The sequence below is a fragment of the Acanthochromis polyacanthus genome, chromosome 4 (genome assembly GCF_021347895.1).
Source record: "Acanthochromis polyacanthus isolate Apoly-LR-REF ecotype Palm Island chromosome 4, KAUST_Apoly_ChrSc, whole genome shotgun sequence".
Taxonomy (NCBI): Eukaryota; Metazoa; Chordata; class Actinopteri; family Pomacentridae; genus Acanthochromis; species Acanthochromis polyacanthus.
Window position 1 is genome coordinate 1,519,429 of NC_067116.1, and position 21,480 is coordinate 1,540,908.

The following is a 21,480-nucleotide window of genomic DNA, read 5'->3' on the forward strand; positions in this document are numbered from 1 at the left end:
TTTAAATTCCTATGCAAATTAGTAGGTGTACCGCCGGCGGGACACTGAAGCTTAATGGAAATGAAACAAAAGACAGATATGAAGCAGATTGTCATGCTGAATGATCTATTCTATCCAACTTGCAAGCAAATAGATGGAATTATGACTTTTGGATAAGTGTTCGTGTTTCTGTTTTGTTGCTGTTGATTATGCCCGGTAGTTGTTATTGACTGAATTCTGGAGTGTGGTCAGCTGCCAGAGTGTAGCGTGAGCTCTAGACCTATATATTTGACAGTACTCTTGTGGTTCTGTAACGTTATGATTACAAGCATATCTGCCGCTGTCTCAGCAGGCAGCATTTAGGAGTAGACGGGCTGTTACGCCACAGTAATGGTGGCGCCCACAAATACGGGAAAGTTGAGATCCCGTATGAGACAAATTAATTTATCCCAATTTACGGGACGTCCCGGCTAATACGGGACAGTTGGCAACCCTAAAAGTCATGGTCACAACAGCATGTTTATGTCATAGCTTTGTTTACATCGATGAGGCCAGTGCGTGACTGACTGTTTCCGGGTCATTTGCAGAGCTTGGGGATGAGAGAAGTAGAAAGCAGCGATTTTTCTATTACCTGTTTTTGGTCGTCTCAACTTATTATACAAAAAGGAAAATCGGCTTTTTTCCTTGTAGTTTGTGAAACTAAAAGCAAAATTTAGGCCAATTTTTAATTTTATATTTTATATTTTTACATCAAAAATATAATGTCCGAGACGTACACGGACCACGGACCCCCACACATCTACATATAAACAACTTCTGTCCGACTCCGGGAACAACTTCTTCTGGCATCTTCTGGCTAAATGCACAGGCAAGTTTCGCAACTTTCGGCAAAACTCGGTAATTCTACTGGTCGGTCTTATTTTGATGCTGACCCGGAAGTTGCAGAATTTGCCCGCGCACTGAGCATCAGAGAGCTGCAAAACACAGCTATCTCTTTGGCAACGGAGAACATGGAGTTGGAGAGAAGTTATGTTCTGTATCGAGCTGGCAGCAAAAGAGTAACTTTAAAAGATGGAGACATGACGGTGGACAAGATTGCCACTATTTTTCAGGTGAATTCATGGTTGATATTATTCATACTGACGGATGTTTTAGCTGACTTAAAAAAACGCTGAAATGTTATTACTTATCAGTATTGTATTTATTGTTGTTGTTATTATAATTATATAGGTTAACGCCACGACTTTGTACATAACTGATGACGGGAACATGGCTATATTTCCCAAGGCTGAAGGGCATTTTTCCTCAATCAACCTTTCCCACCGAGGACACTACGAAGTTCATGGGGACCCGCTCCAGTCGGGGGGTGGACAAACCGGTGGTCAACAAGGGGTAGTTCCATTTTCCTTCATACGTAGACCTTCTTCTGCCTCTACTTGTACTTCCACTGGTGTGACCCAACAAGGAACTCCGCGATCAACGCGCATCATAGCTCCCACTAAAGATTTCCAAAGGTTAGTTTAAATTTTTATTTACACTTCAGCCCTCCTCATTCCCAAAATTACCACTACTTTTTCTGTTCCAGAGCCGTTCATGTCGCTGACATTGTGAATGGTAAGATCACCTCATCAAGGACAGTGGTGATTCGGTTCTCTGAAGCTGAGGCCACAGTGGACAACATTACTGCTAAAGTGCAAGATGCATTGGGCAGCGAGGATTCTGTCACACTCACTGACAGCCAAGGCAATGAAATCATTGACTCCGAGGCCACAAGAAGTGAGTTGATGAATAATAAACAGTGGTGGAAAGTAACTAATTACTTTGTACTTAAAGTACTGTCATTGAGTAGATTTTGTGGGTGTTTTTTGTACATTTTGTTCTGTGTAATTTTACTTGAGTACAATTTTAGCCCTGTAATTGTAATTAGTTACTTTTGAAATCCTTCAAAGTACCGAGTACAAAGGATGACATCATCTGACACACATTATAATTTGTGCTGCATTAAAGTCTAGGGTGAAATCAACTGTTACCACCATGTTTCTGACACTAATGAACACTTATGTCAGTCAAGCATCAACTAAAACAGTTTGTAAAGAGGAGAAAAGAGCAGTGAACAGCTCTGTAAGTGAGAGTCAATATCAGTGAATCCATCACGCGCTGTAGTGTCAAATCCTTTATGTGTTTGGTATAGTTTCCATCAGTTTTTCAAGGGAAATTCAAATTCTAAAACATAGGATTAATTGTGACATGACAATACTGAAACTCTGCATGGTCTAATACTGATAGACACTGGGGCAGAATCGAAATCTAATCACACTTGAGGTTTGAACTACTGCAATAATCACATTTTTTCTTCTCTCTCCTCTTTTGATTTTGACTGATAGATGTTAGTTAACCAAAAATTGTCGAGGCTCTCATGGCATTTTACAGTGTGGTGTCCTGCACCACCAGAAAAAACATTGTACAGAAAAAACATTGCTGACTCATAATTTTAGCAGTTTCATGCATTTCAATGTGTAACATGTAAAAATCGCAAATTGAATTGCAATTATTTTTCCCCCCAATATATGCTGTAGCTAATGATGTCACTGACACTGAGCAAAAGAGAGTGAGGATGATAAGGTTCAGGAAAAGGACAATCCATGACACTGCTCCAGGTGGTGTTAATATGTTGGACTAAAGAAAATCAGTTTTATAATGTGATGCTAACTTTTCCTGGCACTGAGTCTTATAATATGTAATATCATATGTATAAAACACATCACAAAGTAACTAGTACTTAAATTACTTTTTTAGGGGAAATTTTTACTTTTACTTCAGTACATTTTTAAGACAGTACTTGTACTTTTAATTGAGTAAATTTTTAGCCATGTACTTTTACTTTTACTCACCACTTATAATAAATGTATTTCATTTGAGGAATGTTCAAGTTTTTTAATATAATATTATATTTTAAGGTTCACAATACTGGAAGCAGAACTCAAGGAAAGTTTATGCAGTTAACAATGTAGATTTCCTCGAGTGGAAAAGTGGAAGGAAAACCAAAGCAAGGTATGTTTTCAGTTTCTTAAACATATATTCTTGCAAATGATGTGTTCAGCTTTACCTTTTGAATCTTGACATTTGGTTTCTGAATTTCCCCTTTTGGGGATCTAATCTATCTGTCTTTTATTTGTTCGACCATTTCCTTTCAATAGCAGTTATAACAAAGAAACAATTGTCATTGCAGACGCTCTGAAGAATCACTAAGCCTCAATGGAGTGATGGAAAAAATAGATGAGCTCAAACATGCAGCCGAGAGTCTGCCAGACATAACTGAGGCCATACGTACTCTCTCTAACTTGGCTAAGACATCACATGAAGTTACCCTCTCCCTTGCCAGAGATTCGCTGAACTGCCTTGTGTGCAAAGGTATGTCTGATGATAAAAACCTTGTCTCATTATAATTTGGGTCAATCATAATGATTTAATTGTTTTTTCACAATGTAGGATTAGTAGCAGATCCCATGGTGTCCACCTGCTGCTGTTCCATTGTCGGCTGCAAGAAATGTGTGACCCAGTGGCTACTGACATCAAGTTATTGTCTGAAGTGTAGGAGGGAGGGCTTCCAAGAAAATGTGCATGAGCTTAAAGGTCTCAGTGATGTTTTGCGCCTTTTCAACAATTAAAATGTAACTAGGTTTACTGAAAGACGTTCAGTGGCTGTATTGTTGTATCAGGTTATGTTAAAACAGTTTACACTAGCTATAACTGATAGCATTCAAATGTTTTTATATAAAAAAACTGCAAAAGTGGTTCAGTAATTTTCAAGAGGGCTCTTTGATTTATGAGTGACCTGTTCAAAGATGTTTGTTTTTTTGAAAAAAATGTATAGTTTCCAGAATTTTAAATACATGACACAAACTAATGTGTATCCTGATTGCAGTAAAAATATAAGCTGTGAGTGAAAATGTCATTTTGTCATCTTTCTGGCCATTAAAACATGAATTTTTGAACATTTATAATACTGAACACAAGGTTATAGAAAAAGCTTTATTGTTAGTAACAGTCTGGTCTGCTGGCGTTTGTGCAAAAGCATCAACATTGCAAATCATTAACATTTTCATCTACAAGAGCTCCTATTTCCCCTTTCCTAGTCCTAATATGTCTTTCAAACTTACAGAGAATTCATAAAGCTAAAATGGTGACCTGGATTGTGGTAGCTTGTCCAGACTGAAGTTATCTAAAGGGGTTTCTAAAGGTGTAATTGTAGGTTGCTAGTGTATTCAAGTTTGTGTCAATGATGAAACTGAATGAACAACTCAATGGCAAGGGCTTTAACAAACAAAACAAAATGTCCTTGTGTCTATAAATAATTTACAGCATTTTTAAATGGATCAGAGTAATGATAAACTACTTTTTCAAATACATATAATGAATTTCCATTTGAAAAATCAGTTTCACACTGCATTCTGGTGTCTTCAGAGAGAAATGAATCAGTTCCAAAAATTGATTCTCTCCTTAGCTCAGATCCTGTTTCCTGACAAAACAGGTCAGCTGCAGCATTTGCATCAGGTAGCTCATCTTGGGCGGCTTTAGCAGCACTCTCCTAGAACCACATCAAAAAACAAATGTTGTAAAACTGCACAAACACATGGGTGCAAATAGTGCTTTTGCGGCCAAATGATGATCCAGTCTGGAAGAACATTTAATGTTGAAAATTGTGCATTCTGAGCTAGAGCACCCAGAAGGTGGCGATGTTCACATTATTACTATGACATTCAGATATAGTGGATGAGATTGTTCACAAAGTATATAAAAACTAGGCATGCAATTATGATATTCTGACTATTTAAGTTATTTCTTAAGTCACCCTGCTAGTCCTGTGAATACATAAGACAGCAGTGAAAAATCCATTGTACCCGATTTGCTTGCCCTTTGTGGTAACTCTTGTGATATTGGGCTATAAAAATAAATTTGATGACTGATTTGATTGCTTGACGTTTGTCATCCATTGAAATAATAATTATCAACAAATCGGACGCTGATCGTTTCTTATGTGGTGTGTCATGAATCCAGGACCATAACAATCAATATCATCAAAATACACTCTTAATGGACCATTTACCTCTTCAATCGCCTTTGCCACCTCAAGCTCCAGCCGCTCGTCAGAACATGAGTTGGATGAATTTAGGCCTCGCTCCGCACACCACCTTTGCACATTACGTGCAGAAAAGCCCTGTGAAGCTCCAAACTGTACGGTAAGCGCATTGGCGATGTCGCTGCATGTCATCCCAGCAGATCTTCTCTCTGTTATGAAGCTTGCAAAGCTGTTTAAGGCCATTGCGACACAACTGCACCATTTAGCTGCGAAGACAGGTAACGGCGCCACTAACCAAAACTCCCTCCCTACCCTTAACCAAAATCCAATTAAGTGTAATGGGCGCAATGTACCAAGTATCCTAGGAAATAAAATTCCACGGGCGGGAAGCAGGCAGGCAAGCATTAAAACTTCCGGTTCCATTTCAAAATAAGACGGACAAGGACAACTCAGTGTCGTATTTCGATTCTAACGTTTGTTTGGCAAAGTGTTGGTGAAAAAAAACGGATATCGAAAAATGAAATTTAACTCGTTTTTTGTTATCCGTTTTTATTAGGAAAATAAAAATGGAATAACGGACCTATTCTGTTTTCTGATGTTTGTCTTGCAAAAGTGTAGTTAAAAAACGGATATCAAAAAATGAAATTTAACTTCTAATTTGTTTTTTGATATCCGTTTTTATTGAAAAAAGAAAATCGGAAAACGGATGGGTTTTCCGTTTTCCGATTTTTGTTTTGAAAACGAAAAACGGGAAACGGCCGTTATCCGTTTTTGGTGTTTTGACCCCAAATCGAAAATAGAATGACGGCGACGTACACGGACCATCAATGTCCTTTTTCCATGTCTTTTACTGACTGGTTGCTAAACAATGTTTGCACCATGTTGTAGTCAGAGGGACCTACCACCACCTACTGGCCTTTTTTGGTATTACTATAATCTGCAGTCTGAGTTTGCAAAGGCAGATGTCTTCATTTCTTATTAGTTAGCTGGATTGTACCCCGAGCCAAAAGCAAAAATATTCAGATTGAGGATTATTTTTCACTTTAAGCCTGGATATGAGACACTAGAATGACGGAAACAGCCACAACAGGCAGCAGAGAGAACACACATGGTTCTGCAGCCGTGTTGATGAGATGTTCAGTTCTCTGCTGGAAGCCCACACTGGTGACCTGCTGGCCAGTAGCTGGTTGAGGATGAGCTCCATCTGTACCTCCAGGAGCCAGTGATGGACAGGAGGAAAGGAGAGCCACTCCAGTGGTGGAGACAGAATGAGGGACGCTTCAAGCTAGCAGAGAAAGGAGCAGAAAGTTTGTTAGTGCAGCGCCTCATCAGTCCCTAGTGAACGTCTTCAGTGAAGTCTGTTAGTTTTTTTTTTTTGTGTGTGTGTCCTGTCCGGCAACAGAGCAGGCAGAATGAGGATCTGGCTGCTGCATTGTGCCATACAAGTTTGCTTTTCCAAGGGGAGTTCGTAAGTATAAGACTCCCCTTGATACTGTACAGTAATTTATTTAGATTGAATACTTGTTGATTAGTTAAATATACATAAATTTGCCGGACCTGACAGGGGAAAGGCAGGAAGAAAGAAATGAGAAAAGGAGAAACAAAACAACAACAAGAAGGGATAGTGAAGAGAAAAGGAAAAGTGCAAGAATACAATTATCTTTCAATTGAAACCGACACAACAGACAACAAGCTAGTACACCTTAACAAAGACACACCGGAACGCATCCTACGGGTTTTGTTACGAAACACAGCTAGTAATTATTCAGATCATCTATGTGAAACACACAAACTGAGGAAACATGTCTTTTGATATTTTGGCACCAGGACAAACTTAACACCCCCCAAGACAACATGGTTGCTATGTTCACATGCAGAGTACGGTGCAATTGTGACTGTGATCATGCAACTATGACCTCTGACCTCTGTGAAGGCCAGAAGCGGGCCCGAGAGCCCACAAGACCCAGGCGAGCCGGCAGCAATCCCAGAACAGAGATCCGAGCCACCAAACCACGAGGACGACCACGGACCGGCCCGGAAGGGGGCAGAGGGAGAACCCGGCCAGGACCCCCAGCGCCCAGCGGGGCCGGGCCCCAGGCGACCAAGATCGGCGGCCGCCGACCCCGCCAGGGGCCGGAGGCCCAGGGCAGACCCAGCACAGGACCCCGAGCCCCAGGCGCCAAAGAGGCAACCCCCGCCCCCCAGGCAGAGGGTCAACATCGCCAGGGGAACCAGCCACCCCAGACGGCCACCCGGCATGGGCCGGCGCCCCCGCCGCAGCCCAAGATCCAGGGCACCCCACCCCCCTCCCCACCCCCTTCCCCACCACCTACCAACCCCACCAACCACCAACCCCCCCATAACATCCATCATCATTCACCCACTCACCCTCCCATAGTGCCCCATGAGGGCACGCCCGGAAGGCCGGGGACACCGGGCCACAAAACCGGGCCCCCACCACCCCCCACCCCCCATCCAGATGTGGGCAGCCGCGCACCCCCAAAGACCAGCAGGCCCCCAGCCCGCAGCCAGCCACAGACCCCTCGCCCACGGGACACCCCCCCCCCCGCCCCGCCCCAGGGATGTGAAGAACCCCATTACCCTCACCTCCCCTGCACATGAGTGTTGGTGAGATCTGTGTTGTTTGCAATTAAAATTGGGGGGTAGTAGCTAAGCCGTGCCCGGATCGGGGTCAACGGGAGGTCCCGCCTACCCGAGCAACCCCGCCCACCTTACACGGCATGCTGTGTCCCCCAGATGCAGTGTGTGTTATCAGTATTTTGCTGTCCTTAGTGACCAAGTGCAATTAAAACTTGAGAGGTGAGCCATCAGAGGGTGCAGTGGATGGGGCCACTTAGATGGCCCCCACCACCACACCCAGCACAACGAGCACACCTCCCATAGCCCTACATGTGTGTGAATGTGAGCAGAGGAAGTGAGGGGTCCGGGGATGAGGTCTGTAGGGAAGAAAACTTCCCCCCAGAGGGAGAGCCACTAAGGGCAATAGGCACCCCCGTTTCCCAGGCGCCCTCCAGCGCAGGACGAGCCAGGAGCAGCCGCCACCAAGACCGGGGCCCACAGCAACCGCAGCCAGAGACCCGACGACCAAAGAGGCACGCAGCCGCCACACATCAAAAGGCGGAAAGGTGAGGGAGGACAGAGGGCAGCAGAAGAGCCCAACCCAGGGCCCACCATCCCCAGGCCCACCGCGGCCGCCCCCCAAGGGCACAAGACCCCTTACACGCACACACACACACACACACACACACACACATACACACACAATCAGCTAACTGATCCCTTGAACCTGCAGACATTGTCTCGAAGCTGATGTAGTCTAATAAGTGATTCCTAAACTGCTTATTGTTCAGATTGTTTTTGGCTTTCCAATTTATAAGGATAGTTTTCTTTGCGATGCATAAGCTGGTGAGAACCATATATACAGAGTTAGATCCTATGTTGATTTCACCTAGGTCACCTAATAGGCACAATGTGGGACTTGCAGTAATGTTGCATTTAAACCATAATGACAGGTCTTCACATACCTCAAGCCAGAACCTTTGCACAGGTGCGCAGGACCACATGGCATGGAGGTAACTGTCAGTCATGTTATCACTGCAGTGTGAGCAAATATCCGAATGGGACAAACCCATCCTGAACATCCTTTGTCCTGTATAATGAACTCTGTGCAGAATTTTAAATTGTATAAGTTGCATATTTGAGTTCTTTGACATTTTAAAGGTATTTAAACATATTTGTGACCATGCATTTTGATTAAGATTACTGGATAGGTCAGCTTCCCATTTTGTTGTATCTTCTGACTTTGATAATATTCTATATAGTTTTGATAATAGCTTTGGGGGACGAAAATTTAAGAATTCTTCTACTCTAAGAGGAAGCTGCCAGTGTAATTGGTTGAGAATGTATTTTTTTCCTATAATCGATTTAAGTTGGTGGTATTCTAAAAATTTTGTGTTGCTAATTCCATATTGTGAAGTGAGTGTGTGAAATGACAGAAAGTTACCATCTTCTATGATATGTTCTAACTGTTTTATCCCTTGGTTTCTCCAGTGAGTAAAATGTATCATCTTTTTATTTTGTAGAATGTCAGGGTTATTCCAGATTGGAGTAAATTTACATGGAATGACTGAAGACTTGCTTAATTTTAGAAATTCTCACCAAGCCATTAAAGAGGAGCTGATATTAATGCTTTTGAAACACTGATGAGATTTAATAGTTGTGCTGATAAATGGCAAGTCAGAAACGGCTATGTCCTCACATATTGCTTGCTCTACATCTAACCATAACTCATCTACATTACCAGGTTTTAGCCATTTGGAAATATACTGCAACTTACTAGCTAGGAAGTAGTGACTGAAGTTAGGTAAATCCAGTCCACCTCTATCTTTAGTCTGTTGTAGAGTCTTTAAACTGATACGTGATGGTTTGTTTTTCCAAAGAAATTTGGATATATATGAGTCCAGTGATTTAAACCAACAGGAAGATGGTTTGGATGGTATCATTGAGAATACATAGTTAACTTTAGGTAAAACCATCATTTTAATAGTGGCTACTCTCCCCATGAGTGATATGGGTAAGTGCTTCCACCGTATAAGATCATCCTCTATTGTTTTCAATAACGGAATATAATTTAGTTTTGTAAGTTCTGATATCCTGGGAGAGAGATTTATGCCTAAATATCTGAGGTTTCCAGACTGTATTGTGATGTTAGATATTCTTGGTATGTCACAATTAACAGGCATGGCTGTAGTCTTGGACCAGTTGATAGAATAATCAGATATCAATGAAAATTTATTAATAAGCGTAATTGTCTGGGAGATAGATGATTTGGATATATTGTTCATTTTATCTTTTGAAGTGGCTATCCAAGAATGTTTTTGTTGTTTTTCATTTTATAGAGTCTGGTGAGACGTCTGATCTAAAAGGAGCTGCTCCAAGACATCAGTCCCTTTCAGCTGACCAAACCTGACCCTGATGACCAGAGGAACTGGGTCAGTGCAAGCAGTGCTGACACTGGTTTGGGTGCTGAGTCTGTCCTTAAGGTGGTGAATTGAATTGAGTGACGAAGGTGTGTGTGAGCAGGTTTCTCCTCAGCACACCCATGACAGTGTTTCTGCATGTGAAGCCCCTCTCTTCCCTGGACGTCTGACGTTACGGTGAGCGTATTGCGTCATTTCCTGTTCCTGTTTCAGCACTGTGTTGTGGTGTTAGCATGGCTTCTGCTTCTTCCTCTCCCTCTCTCTCTTTCTCCTGCTCAGTGTGCCACATGTTTAGTTATTCCTCTGCCTCCTTTAGTGATAACGATATATGTAATAAGTGCAGCCTTTTTGTAGTTCTGGAGGCGAGGCTCTCCGAATTGGAATCGCGGCTCCGCACCATGGAAAATAACCCGCTAGCAGCTAGCCAGGCCCCCTTAGCCGGTGCGGACCGCAATAGCTTAGCTTGTGTAGCATCTGTTAGCCGTCCCTTAGCAGCGCCCGAACAGCCGGGTGGATGGGTGACAGTTCGTAGGAAAAACAGTCCTAAACTCAAGCCTGCTGTCCCGGCTCACCACAAACCGCTTCATGTTTCTAATCGTTTTTCCCCGCTCAGCGACACACCCGCTGAGAAACCAACTCTGATCATTGGCAGCTCCATAGTCAGAAACGTGAAGCTAGCGACACCAGCGACCATAGTTAAATGCCTCCCAGGGGCCAGAGCGGGCGACATAGAAGCAAATTTGAAACTGCTGGCTAAAGATAATCGTAAATATAGTAAGATTGTTATTCACGTCGGCGGTAACGACACCCGGTTACGCCAATCGGAGGTCACCAAAATTAGCGTGGCATCGGTGTGTACTTTCGCCAAAACCATGTCGGACTCCGTAGTTTTCTCTGGACCCTTGCCTGATCTGACCAGCGATGACATGTTTAGCCGCATGTCGTCGTTTCGCCGCTGGTTGTCTATGTGGTGTCCATCAAACGACGTGGGCTTTATTGATAATTGGAGCTCTTTTTGGGGAAAACCTGGTCTGATTAGGAGAGACGGCATCCATCCCACTTTGGATGGTGCAGCTCTCATTTCTAGGAATATGGCTGATTTTATTAGTACTCCTAAAGCATGACAACCCAGAGTTAAGACCAGGATGCAGAGCTGTAGTCTTACACACCTCTCTGCAGTTTCCTCACAGCTGTCACCCTCCAGTAATTCAGTTAATTCAGTTAATTTTATTGAGACTGTGTCTGTCCCCCGACCACCAAAATTCAATAAATTAATCAAATCAAAAATATACAAAAGAAATAGTAACCACAAAAATTTAATAAAAATTAATACCTCTATTTCAACAGAGCAAAGAGACAGGAAAATTAAATGTGGTCTGTTAAATATTAGATCTCTCTCGTCTAAATCTCTGCTAGTAAATGAGTTGATAACTGATCACCAGATTGATTTGTTCTGTTTGACTGAAACCTGGTTGCAGCAGGAAGAATTTGTTAGCCTAAACGAATCAACTCCCCCTAGTCATATTAACTGTCATATTCCTCGAATCACAGGCCGAGGAGGAGGAGTAGCAGCAATCTACCATTCTAGTTTAAAACTGAACCAGAGGCCTAAACCTGATTACAGCTCATTTGAAAATCTCACTCTTAGTCTCTCTCATCCAAATTTGAAAGCTCAGAAACCAGTTTTATTTGTTGTTATATATCGTCCTCCTGCTCCTTATTCTGAGTTTTTATCTCAATTCTCAGACTTTTTATCTGAATTAGTGCTCAGTTCAGACAAAGTTATTATTGTGGGTGACTTTAACATTCATGTTGACATAGACAGCGACAGCCTTACAACAGCTTTTAATTCATTATTAGACTCAATTGGGTTTTCTCAACATGTAAATAAACCAACTCATAGTTTTAATCACACTCTTGACCTTGTCCTGACTTATGGCTTAGAAATTGAAGAGTTAACAGTATTTCCCCAGAACCCTCTTCTTTCTGACCATTTTATGATAACATTTCAATTTAAAGTAAAGGATTGTTTAGCAGCTGAGAACAAATATCATTACAGTAGGTGTTTGTCTGACAATTCAGTATCTAAATTTAAGGAAATAATACCCTCACTGTTTACTTCAGCAACATTTACTGATAAATCAGAAGACAAATATTATTATTTTACCCCCACAGAAGTGGATTATTATGTTAATATTGCTTCAGCCTCACTGCGTACAACTCTTGATAGTGTTGCACCTGTAAAAAAGAAAGTTATATCTCAGAGAAGACTTGCTCCTTGGTATAATTCCCAGCTGCGGACTTTAAAGCAGGCATCCCGAAAGCTGGAAAGAAAGTGGTATTCCACTAATTCAGAGGTAGTGTATGTGGCTTGGAAAAATAGTCTAGTAATCTATAAAAAAGCTCTTCATAATGCCAGGACAACTTATTATTCATCTTTAATAGATGAGAACAAGAACAACCCTAGGTTTCTCTTTAGCACTGTAGCCAGGCTGACAAAGAGTCAGAGCTCTGTTGAACCTTGTATTCCTTTAGTTTTAACCAGTAACGACTTCATGAGCTTCTTTACGCATAAAATAGTTCTGATTAGAGATAAAATTAATCTGGCCCTTCCTACAAATGTCACAGATGCTTTTGAATTGGCTGTTAGACCTGATGAATCTTTAGAATTCTTCACTCCTATATGTCTCTCTGAACTAATTTCAACAGTTTCTACATCCAAACCATCAACATGTCTTTTAGATCCTATCCCAACTAGACTCTTCAAGGAGATTTTACCTTTAATTAATTCTTCAATGTTAGATCTGATTAATCTCTCTCTAGTAACAGGCTATGTACCACAGGCTTTTAAGGTTGCTGTCATCAAACCTTTGCTTAAAAAGCCCACTTTAGATCCAGATGTGTTAGCTAACTATAGACCGATATCCAACCTACCATTTCTCTCTAAAATTCTGGAAAGAACAGTTGCAAATCAATTGTGTGAACACCTACAAAGGAATAATTTGTTTGAAATGTTTCAGTCAGGCTTCAGAGTGCATCATAGCACAGAAACAGCTCTGGTGAAAGTTACTAATGACCTTCTCATAGCATCAGATAATGGACTAGTCTCTATACTTGTTTTGTTAGATCTTAGTGCAGCGTTTGACACAATCGACCACAAAATTTTATTACAGCGTCTAGAATATTCAATTGGCATTAAAGGGACAGCACTGGATTGGTTTAAATCCTACTTATCAGATAGGTTCCAGTTTGTGCATGTCAACAATAACTCTTCTGAGCATACTAAAGTTAATCATGGAGTTCCTCAGGGTTCTGTCTTAGGACCGATACTTTTCACATTATACATGCTTCCTTTAGGCAATATTATTAGGAAGCATTGTATTAACTTCCATTGTTATGCAGATGACACACAATTGTATTTATCTATGAAGCCAGATGAAACTGATCAGTTAGCGAGACTGCAAGATTGTCTTAAGGACATTAAAACCTGGATGACTTTTAACTTCCTACTGCTAAATTCAGACAAAACTGAAGTCATTGTATTTGGCCCCAAACATCTTAGAAACTCGCTTTCAAAGCAAATAGTTACTCTGGATGGCATCACATTGGCCTCCAGTACTACTGTGAGGAATCTTGGAGTTATTTTTGACCAGGACATGTCCTTTAACTCACACATAAAGCAAGTCTGTAGGACTTCCTTTTTTCACCTGCGTAATATTGTAAAAATCAGGAACATTCTGTCTCAGAGTGATGCAGAAAAATTAGTTCATGCTTTTGTTACTTCCAGGCTTGACTATTGCAATTCCTTATTATCGGGTTGTCCAAATAGCTCTCTCAAACATCTACAGTTGATCCAAAACGCTGCTGCGAGAGTACTGACAGGAGTTAGCAAAAGAGATCATATTTCCCCTATACTTGCTTCTCTTCACTGGCTTCCTGTTAAATCCAGAATAGAATTTAAAATCCTTCTTCTGACATATAAAGCTCTTAATAACCAATCTCCATCATATCTTAAAGATCTGATAGTACCTTATTATCCTAGTAGAACTCTTCGCTCTCAAGCTGCAGGCTTACTTGTTGTTCCTAGAATTTCTAAAAGTAGAATGGGAGGCAGAGCCTTCAGTTATCAGGCGCCTCTCCTGTGGAACCTGCTCCCAGTTTGGGTTCGGGAGGCAGACACCCTCTCTATTTTTAAGACCAGGCTTAAAGCGTTCCTTTTTGACAAATCTTATAGTTGGGGCTGACTGGGTGACCCACAGAGGTTCGGCTTGTGTCTTCATTGTACAGCTGACCCCCTCTTGGACGTCCCTTCGTTCTGCCCCTAGTCATGCTGCTATAGGCCTATAGGCTGCTGGGGGACTTTTCTTGACGCACTGAGCCCTTCTCTATCTACCTTTACATTTAATATGTATACCGTTATTGCAGTACATTCACTCTGTTTCCCCCTGTGCTACTTCTCCGAGTGTCCCTGGTCCCAGAGCTGGATGCTTCAGATCTGCGGTCGATGTTCCACCAGCTGGTCCAGTCTCCACCATGTCCACTGTGGGATGCTGCTACTGACCTTCCTCCAGCCCTCTGCTTCCAATTCCCTTTTTCCACGAGTCAACTCTGCATCGCCTTCAATATACTGTTATGCTAACTTACATACTGTTTGAATTTTACTGCTAGCTATATAAGGAGTATGTTTAATGTCAGAGCCGTACATCATAAGAGTAAACTATGAGTCAGTTTTCAATGTTAGCTTATACTTTGTCTGTGTCACATATCCTGTCATGCATGTATTCAAATGTGTGTTGTGTTTTCCTTGCTTTCTCACCCCTCCCTCTTCTCCCATCCCTCCCCCTTGCCCTCTTCTGTCCTTCTCAACCCGCCCGGCCAGCAGGCAGATGGGTCCCCCCTATTTAGAGCCGAGTTCTGCTCGAGGTTTCTTCCCTGTTAAAAGGGTGTTTTTCCTGCCACTGTCGCCTTTGGGCTTGCTCTGGGGGTCAGGCATATGGGTTCTGTAAAGCGTCTTGAGACGATTTGACTGTAATTGACGCTATATAAATAAAATTGAATTGAATTGAATTGAATTGAATTGTTGTTTTTAATGTTTACTTTAAAAATGTAAAGTACGCTGCATTCATTCTCAATGTTTTACTTCCTGGATGTGTGCTGTCCCTCCTTGGTCGGCTCTTCAAAGCAAATCAAGAAACACAGTAGGTGACCTCACTGCCCTCGAATTTATAAAGGACTGCATGAGGTGCCTCTCCACAGTTAAGAAAGTGCAAGAAAAGAGCCCTTTGAAATACCCCACTGTCAGGCAGATTACATGCTGGGACCCTCCATCCAGCCCGGTCTCACGGGGATTCGTGAAACTGTCACGTCAGTTTTTGTTTCGGTTTCGTGCGCACCAACACGATGTCGTCATGTTTTTCGTGCCCCTCACCACGAGCGAAACCCGCTGTGGTAATCACATCTGAAAGTGGTTTATACCGGCGGATTCATGACGATCTAAGCTGTCCATCGGTGTTTGTGGCCGCCACTGCGGCTGCCGGACATTCTTTAAATTCCTATGCAAATTCGGCGGATTCATGACGATCTAAGCTGTCCATCGGCGTTTGCGGCCGCCACTGCGGCCGCCGCTGCGGCCGCCGGACATTCTTTAAATTCCTATGCAAATTCGGCGGATTCATGACGATTTAAGCTGTCCATCGGCGTTTGCGGCCGCCAGACGTCCGGCCGCAGTAGCGGCCGCGGCGGCGGCTGCAAACGCCAATGGACAGCTTAAATCGTCATGAATCCGCCGGTATAAACCACTTTCAGATGTGCGGCCGGATCACAAAGTAGAGACTTGCAGCATAAAAGAGAGAAAGTAGAGACTTGCAGCATAAAAGAGGAAACTGTTGATGCCCAGAGACTAGTCTGTGACCATGTAAGAGCTTGTGGGGGTGTTCTTAAAGTGCCCCTTACAAAGGAACTACTGACTTCTGTAGCCTCATCCAGGACAAGATACAGGATCTACCTTGAAGAAGAGATGGAAGAGAGAGGGAGCCATGTGTGGACTGAAGAGAAAAGCTTTTAGAGACGAGCTGGAAGGCCTGAAGAAGAACCAGGAGGTGTTGACAGCGGTGTGTGTCAGCCTTCAGAAGGATGCTGATCAACTGGCTGAGCAGGATGGAAACAAATCCAGCTCACTCATGGCTCAAATGATGACAAAGTGGAATACTGTAAGGAAAAGATACAGGGACAAATGCAATGAAGTGAAAAACATGGAGTCAGAAATGGAAGCAAAAACTACTGAACTGAGACACATGCCTTAAAGGGAACTAGTGGTCAGTGTTCTAGAAGTGTTCTCACAGCTCTAGAAGTTCTGATGTTTAAAATGATAGATTTGGAGTTACAGCTTTCATCATTAAAGTCATCTTTTCAAAAAAAACTGTAATTTTTCTTGAGTTGATGGTCATGACATTAAAAATTTGACAGTATAGCATTGAAATGGCATAAAAAGTCTAAATTTGACTGGCTGGTTTCTGCAGAAACCCTGTTTCAAGAAATGTTTCATTTGTTTGAAACTGTTAAACTTGAGATGTGTTGTGGATGGGTGATGTGTGTTTTAGTCCTATGTACCTGTGATTTTTAACTACCGGGTCAAAATGAGCTGAATACAATCTTTGTTTACTGTTGACATGCAGCTTTGATGGAAATATAAACAAAAACAATGTTTCACTCTTTCTAATGTTGGGGTCACTTCAGGAAAACTCATCAAATTTCAAGTTGAAAAAATGTTATTTTGGGGGTTTTCTGTGCTATTAAACATAGTGGCCGGGTCGTTTTTGACTTGAAGACAACACGAGTAGTAATTAAAATTTTAACACATTTGTGCAAAAAAAAAACCCACAAAGATATCATGTTTTTTTCAGTTTGATTAAGGAATAAGTCAGAATTTAAAAACTGTTTATTTCATTGTTCAGATTTACAGGCTTCAGTAGAAAATGCTGGAAAAATGAAAAAGGCACTTTTTCAACACACATGAATGTACAGTCAGAGCAGAAACATTCTGAAATGTCACAGTGTTCAGGAGGTTCCCCGTTAATCTGAAGATGTTGGACCACAAGATGAAGAGATGTGAAGTATTTGTGTTACACTTGTACAATGATGACAGTGTCCATCCAGGAGACAGTGACTTTAATTACACATGAAGATTCTGCAAATACAGAAGAGATACAGATCCAGTTTCTGATTAGTATTGGCTCTCTTTGCTGCTGTCTTCACTCCTCATGTTATGACTGGGTTTACTTCCTTGTACACCAAGATAACAGCACCAGTCTTTCACATGACAAAGCCAATACTGCCTCCTACTGACCAAAATGGGTATCGCCCTACAGTTACTGAGGAAGAAGCAGGTAAGTTTTCCCTGTTTTTAGGAGAGACACAAGGCCTTGGAAATTCTATTAAAATGAAAAATAATAGTGGTGGGACCAAACTAATGAGAAAAATGACTAATTCTGGACATCATATGAACAATAAAGATGTCCAGGGAGCCACATTTACATGATTCTATTTCACTTAAAAAACAACCTGTCAACATTTGACAAATTACACTTAATTTCATTAGACCGAGTAGCTCTTTAGCTTCAGCTCACTTCTGTTTACTTTCACTCTTTGTAGTTTGTTTCTAAATTACTTTGAACTCAACACTTCAATCGACTCTCTGTGATAAAAGCAACGAGTAAATTAACATTTACCTGCATGAACATGTGAGAAGAAGCCGGGGTTCCTCCAGAAATGAGCTGAAAATGAGGTGGACACAAGACTTGATAAATCACATTCTGATGTAATTTAGTTTATCTGATACAGGTGCAGTTGTGGTTTTTACAGTGACTCCTGTTCAATATAATCTAGAAGAAAAGATGCTGTACTTGAGGGGGAAAGTTCACCTTAAACATCTTTAGTTTATTGATCATTTCAATATTGAAAATTCTGCCCATGTGTGATGAAAATGTTTCTATTTACATCCAGTTATGGTGCAGTAAAATGAGTTTTCAGACACTTGTAAAGACCGTGAACACCACAAAAGTCATGAGGTTCCAGTGACTCCTATAACTCCATTTTAAAACGTCTTTGTTGCAAAAAACAATCGTGTATTTTGGTTCTTTCATAAATTCTGGAAATATGACAATCTATTGGGTCATAAATATACATAAAGCAACTTGAATTATCAGTTTTGTTGACATAGAAAGTTGTGTTAATCAGAATTTCTTTGTGACATGGTATCTTAACTTCTCCTGAGTGATTTCGATCGACTACAGCTGCTGACTCCTCTGATCCAGTTTAAATAGAACCCATTAGATCCACTCATTAGACTCAAACACTACAGTGGGAAAGTCTGAGGAGCTCAGCAAAGATCTGAAAAAGAAAATCATTGATGTGAATTTTGAACAGCATAACAGAATTCCTAAAATTCAGTCATGATTCTTGGTTTTTGTTGCCAAAACCAGAGTTTCAGTGGTCCCATCTTTCTACCACTATAAAACATTTCTGGATGCATCACTGCTCATATGGATCCTGCTGCTATTTGAAGCTGCAGATATTCAAGCAAATCATGTGTTTTGGTTGTTTCATAGATTTGTTGGAAGTTGTCTGGAAATATGAGAAAATCTACTGGGTCATAAATAAACATACCGTAACTTGAATTATCAGCTTTGGTCACGTAGAAGTTGTGTTCATCAAAATTTGAGATTGTGGCCAAACATTCTGACAAAGAGCCCCACAATTATCACCAATATGGAGAATAACAGAGAAAGATTATCACTTTTATTAGATCATTTCAAAGAACAAACTTGTATTATCTTTGGGGAAATGGTCAGAATGAAAGCAGCTGAAGTTATCTGGGTTATGAAACACCTGTTGACAGGTGAAAGCCTGTTCAGATAAATGGTCCAATGGGACCAAAAAACTGCAAAAACTGCAGCCACTTCATGGCCACAGGAAGCTACATTTGACACCAATGCTTGTGTGGGAATGGAGGTGCTGATTAGAAAGCATGAATTCAATCTAACAGCAGCTGTTAGGAGAGACTGAAGACCTTCACCACTTCCTCACTGACTGCAGATGTAGTACGGAGATGTACAGAGACAGGAAATGATGAGTCAGCTAAATGTGACGATGCAGTAGAACGTTCAACTCACATCTATCCTCAATTAAAAGCAGGACTTTAAATCATATTTTTCACAAACTTCTGCTCATAATTTCTTTCCACCTTAACTTTATCAGTACTTTGTGTTTTATTTTCTCGTTTACAGGGACCAACATCCATCGCTGAGGTACCGACATCAGACTGACAGGGTTTGTGATTTAAAAACACGCGTGTGCTCGTTCACTGCAGAACATGACTTGTAGTTCACCAGATCTCAGCCACTCGTTAATCTGTGTAAAAAACAGTGTGAAGATCAAAATGCTTTGTCAGAAGTGTCCGTGTCAAATCAGCAGATTGGTTCCATAAGTACACATGGCATAGCAGCAGCATTTAAGAAAAGTCTTTGTGAAAAGCTCAATAAATGTGTTTTCATTGGATATTGATGAAGCCACTAGCCAGAGCTGGACAACAGTCTGAATGTGCTTGTTGGTTTTTTGATGATGATGCTTCCAGAGTAACTCAACATCTGCAAACACAAAAGTGAACGTTGCCTCAACACTAACGGAAGAAGTAAAAGATGTCAGAAAGAAAGAAGAAATAGATCGCTGACCAGTTCTTGTAGCACCATCTATGTTTTTAATTGAACTGTAGTTTTCTGTAGTAATTTATATTTGTTTATTCATTTTCTATTTTCTTATTTATTTCAGATTATTTAAGTTTCCAGTTCTTAGAGCACTTTAATGTTTTGTTGTTATTATTTGAACTGAACTCTAGTTTGCTGTTATAAACTATATTTTTATTTATTGAGCTTATTTTTTGCTCTGTAACTGTTTACATAGTTGTATTTCAGAATAAATAGTGCACATATTGTTAAAAGGTGAATCAATGTCCTTTTTCCATGTCTTTTACTGACTGGCAGGGCCGTAGCCAGGATTTTGGAATAGGTGAGGTACATGATGCGCGCGCAAAGCGCGCGCCGAAAATTTTTCAATGTTTTTTAAAAAATATTTATTTTTATATATATTTTTTAGGCTACAAGTCACACAAGATGTTTGTTGTTTAAATATCTTTTAATAATGTGAAATCAGCATTTTCCAAACAAAAATGTATATTTTTTCAAAAAAACAAATCAACTTTTTACATCAAAGGCTAGCTGAATCCTCCTGTGACCAGAGGCATCCCGGTTCACCTCCACTTTCTGATGCACATGCATCATCGCCAGGCCTGTCAGTCTGTCGTTGGACATGGTAGATCTAAGCCATGTCTTAAGTCTTCGCATGGCTGAGAATGACCTCTCACAGACACAAGTCGTCACTGGAAAGGTTAGAAATATCTTCAACATACATTGTATGTTGTCTGATGAGCCAGGCGCTCATCAAAAAAAAAAACAAGCGCCGGACGCGCTCTCCGCTGTGGATAAAAGTAATTCAACTCTTTGATCAGATGATCTGACAGGCCGAACTAGTGCCGAATTATCTAAAAATATATATATATTGTGGTCACCTTAGTGTAGATGGGCGGGGATGTGGTCTACAAAGTGCTAATAATAAAAACACTAGTTTTTGAACGGGGTTTGGCCTGCTGCCAAGAGCGTCACAGGGCGCATTTGCGGGTACGTGCATCAGCTGATCAAACAGCTTTTCACCGCAACACGCACACAGGCACAAACAGAACACAAAGCCCATGGATGTTTACCACAATTTAAAATTTACAAGCACGTTTCACAGAGAGGTTTCAAGTTTTTATGAGTTTATGTTTTATTCAGTTGGGCATATTTGGCGAAAAAAAAAAAAAACTCGGAAAAAATAGGTGATGTCCGGACCTCGCTGACCTCATACCTGGCTACGGCCATGCTGACTGGTTGCTAAACAATGTTTGCACCATGTTGGAGTCAGAGGGACCTACCACCACCTACTGGCCTTTTTTGGTATTACTATAATCTGCAGTCTGAGTTTGCAAAGGCAGATGTCTTCATTTCTTATTAGTTAGCTGGATTGTACCCCGAGCCAAAAGCAAAAATATTCAGATTGAGGATTATTTTTCACTTTAAGCCTGGATATGAGACACTAGAATGACGGAAACAGCCACAACAGGCAGCAGAGAGAACACACATGGTTCTGCAGCCGTGTTGATGAGATGTTCAGTTCTCTGCTGGAAGCCCACACTGGTGACCTGCTGGCCAGTAGCTGGTTGAGGATGAGCTCCATCTGTACCTCCAGGAGCCAGTGATGGACAGGAGGAAAGGAGAGCCACTCCAGTGGTGGAGACAGAATGAGGGACGCTTCAAGCTAGCAGAGAAAGGA

General features: G+C 41.3%; 1 protein-coding gene and 1 long non-coding RNA gene across 4 annotated transcripts in view; one reads left to right on the plus strand and one right to left on the minus strand.

Moving 5' to 3' along the window:
• Window positions 1-1,206: 1,206 nt before the first annotated feature.
• On the plus strand, window positions 1,207-3,802 carry LOC127533554 (uncharacterized). 2 transcript variants are annotated; one of them, XR_007941293.1, is made up of 5 exons: window positions 1,207-1,493; window positions 1,565-1,755; window positions 2,937-3,030; window positions 3,177-3,390; window positions 3,469-3,802. It is a non-coding gene; the product is annotated as an uncharacterized LOC127533554 (long non-coding RNA). The 2 variants fall into 2 exon arrangements; XR_007941294.1 differs by having other exon boundaries at window positions 3,209-3,390.
• A 2,096-nt stretch (window positions 3,803-5,898) lies between these two features.
• The window catches only part of LOC127533521 (NACHT, LRR and PYD domains-containing protein 12-like), a 175,940-nt gene continuing 160,358 nt past the window's right edge, over window positions 5,899-21,480 (minus strand). Inside the window, exon 12 of one of the 2 annotated variants that reach the window (XM_051946720.1) lies at window positions 5,899-6,344. In XM_051946720.1, coding sequence (XP_051802680.1) covers window positions 6,123-6,344 — 222 coding nt within the window. In that variant the 3' untranslated portion in view covers window positions 5,899-6,122. Of the gene's footprint in view, window positions 6,345-21,064; window positions 21,466-21,480 lie in introns of those variants that run through there. The other variant, XM_051946719.1, reaches the window with a different exon arrangement.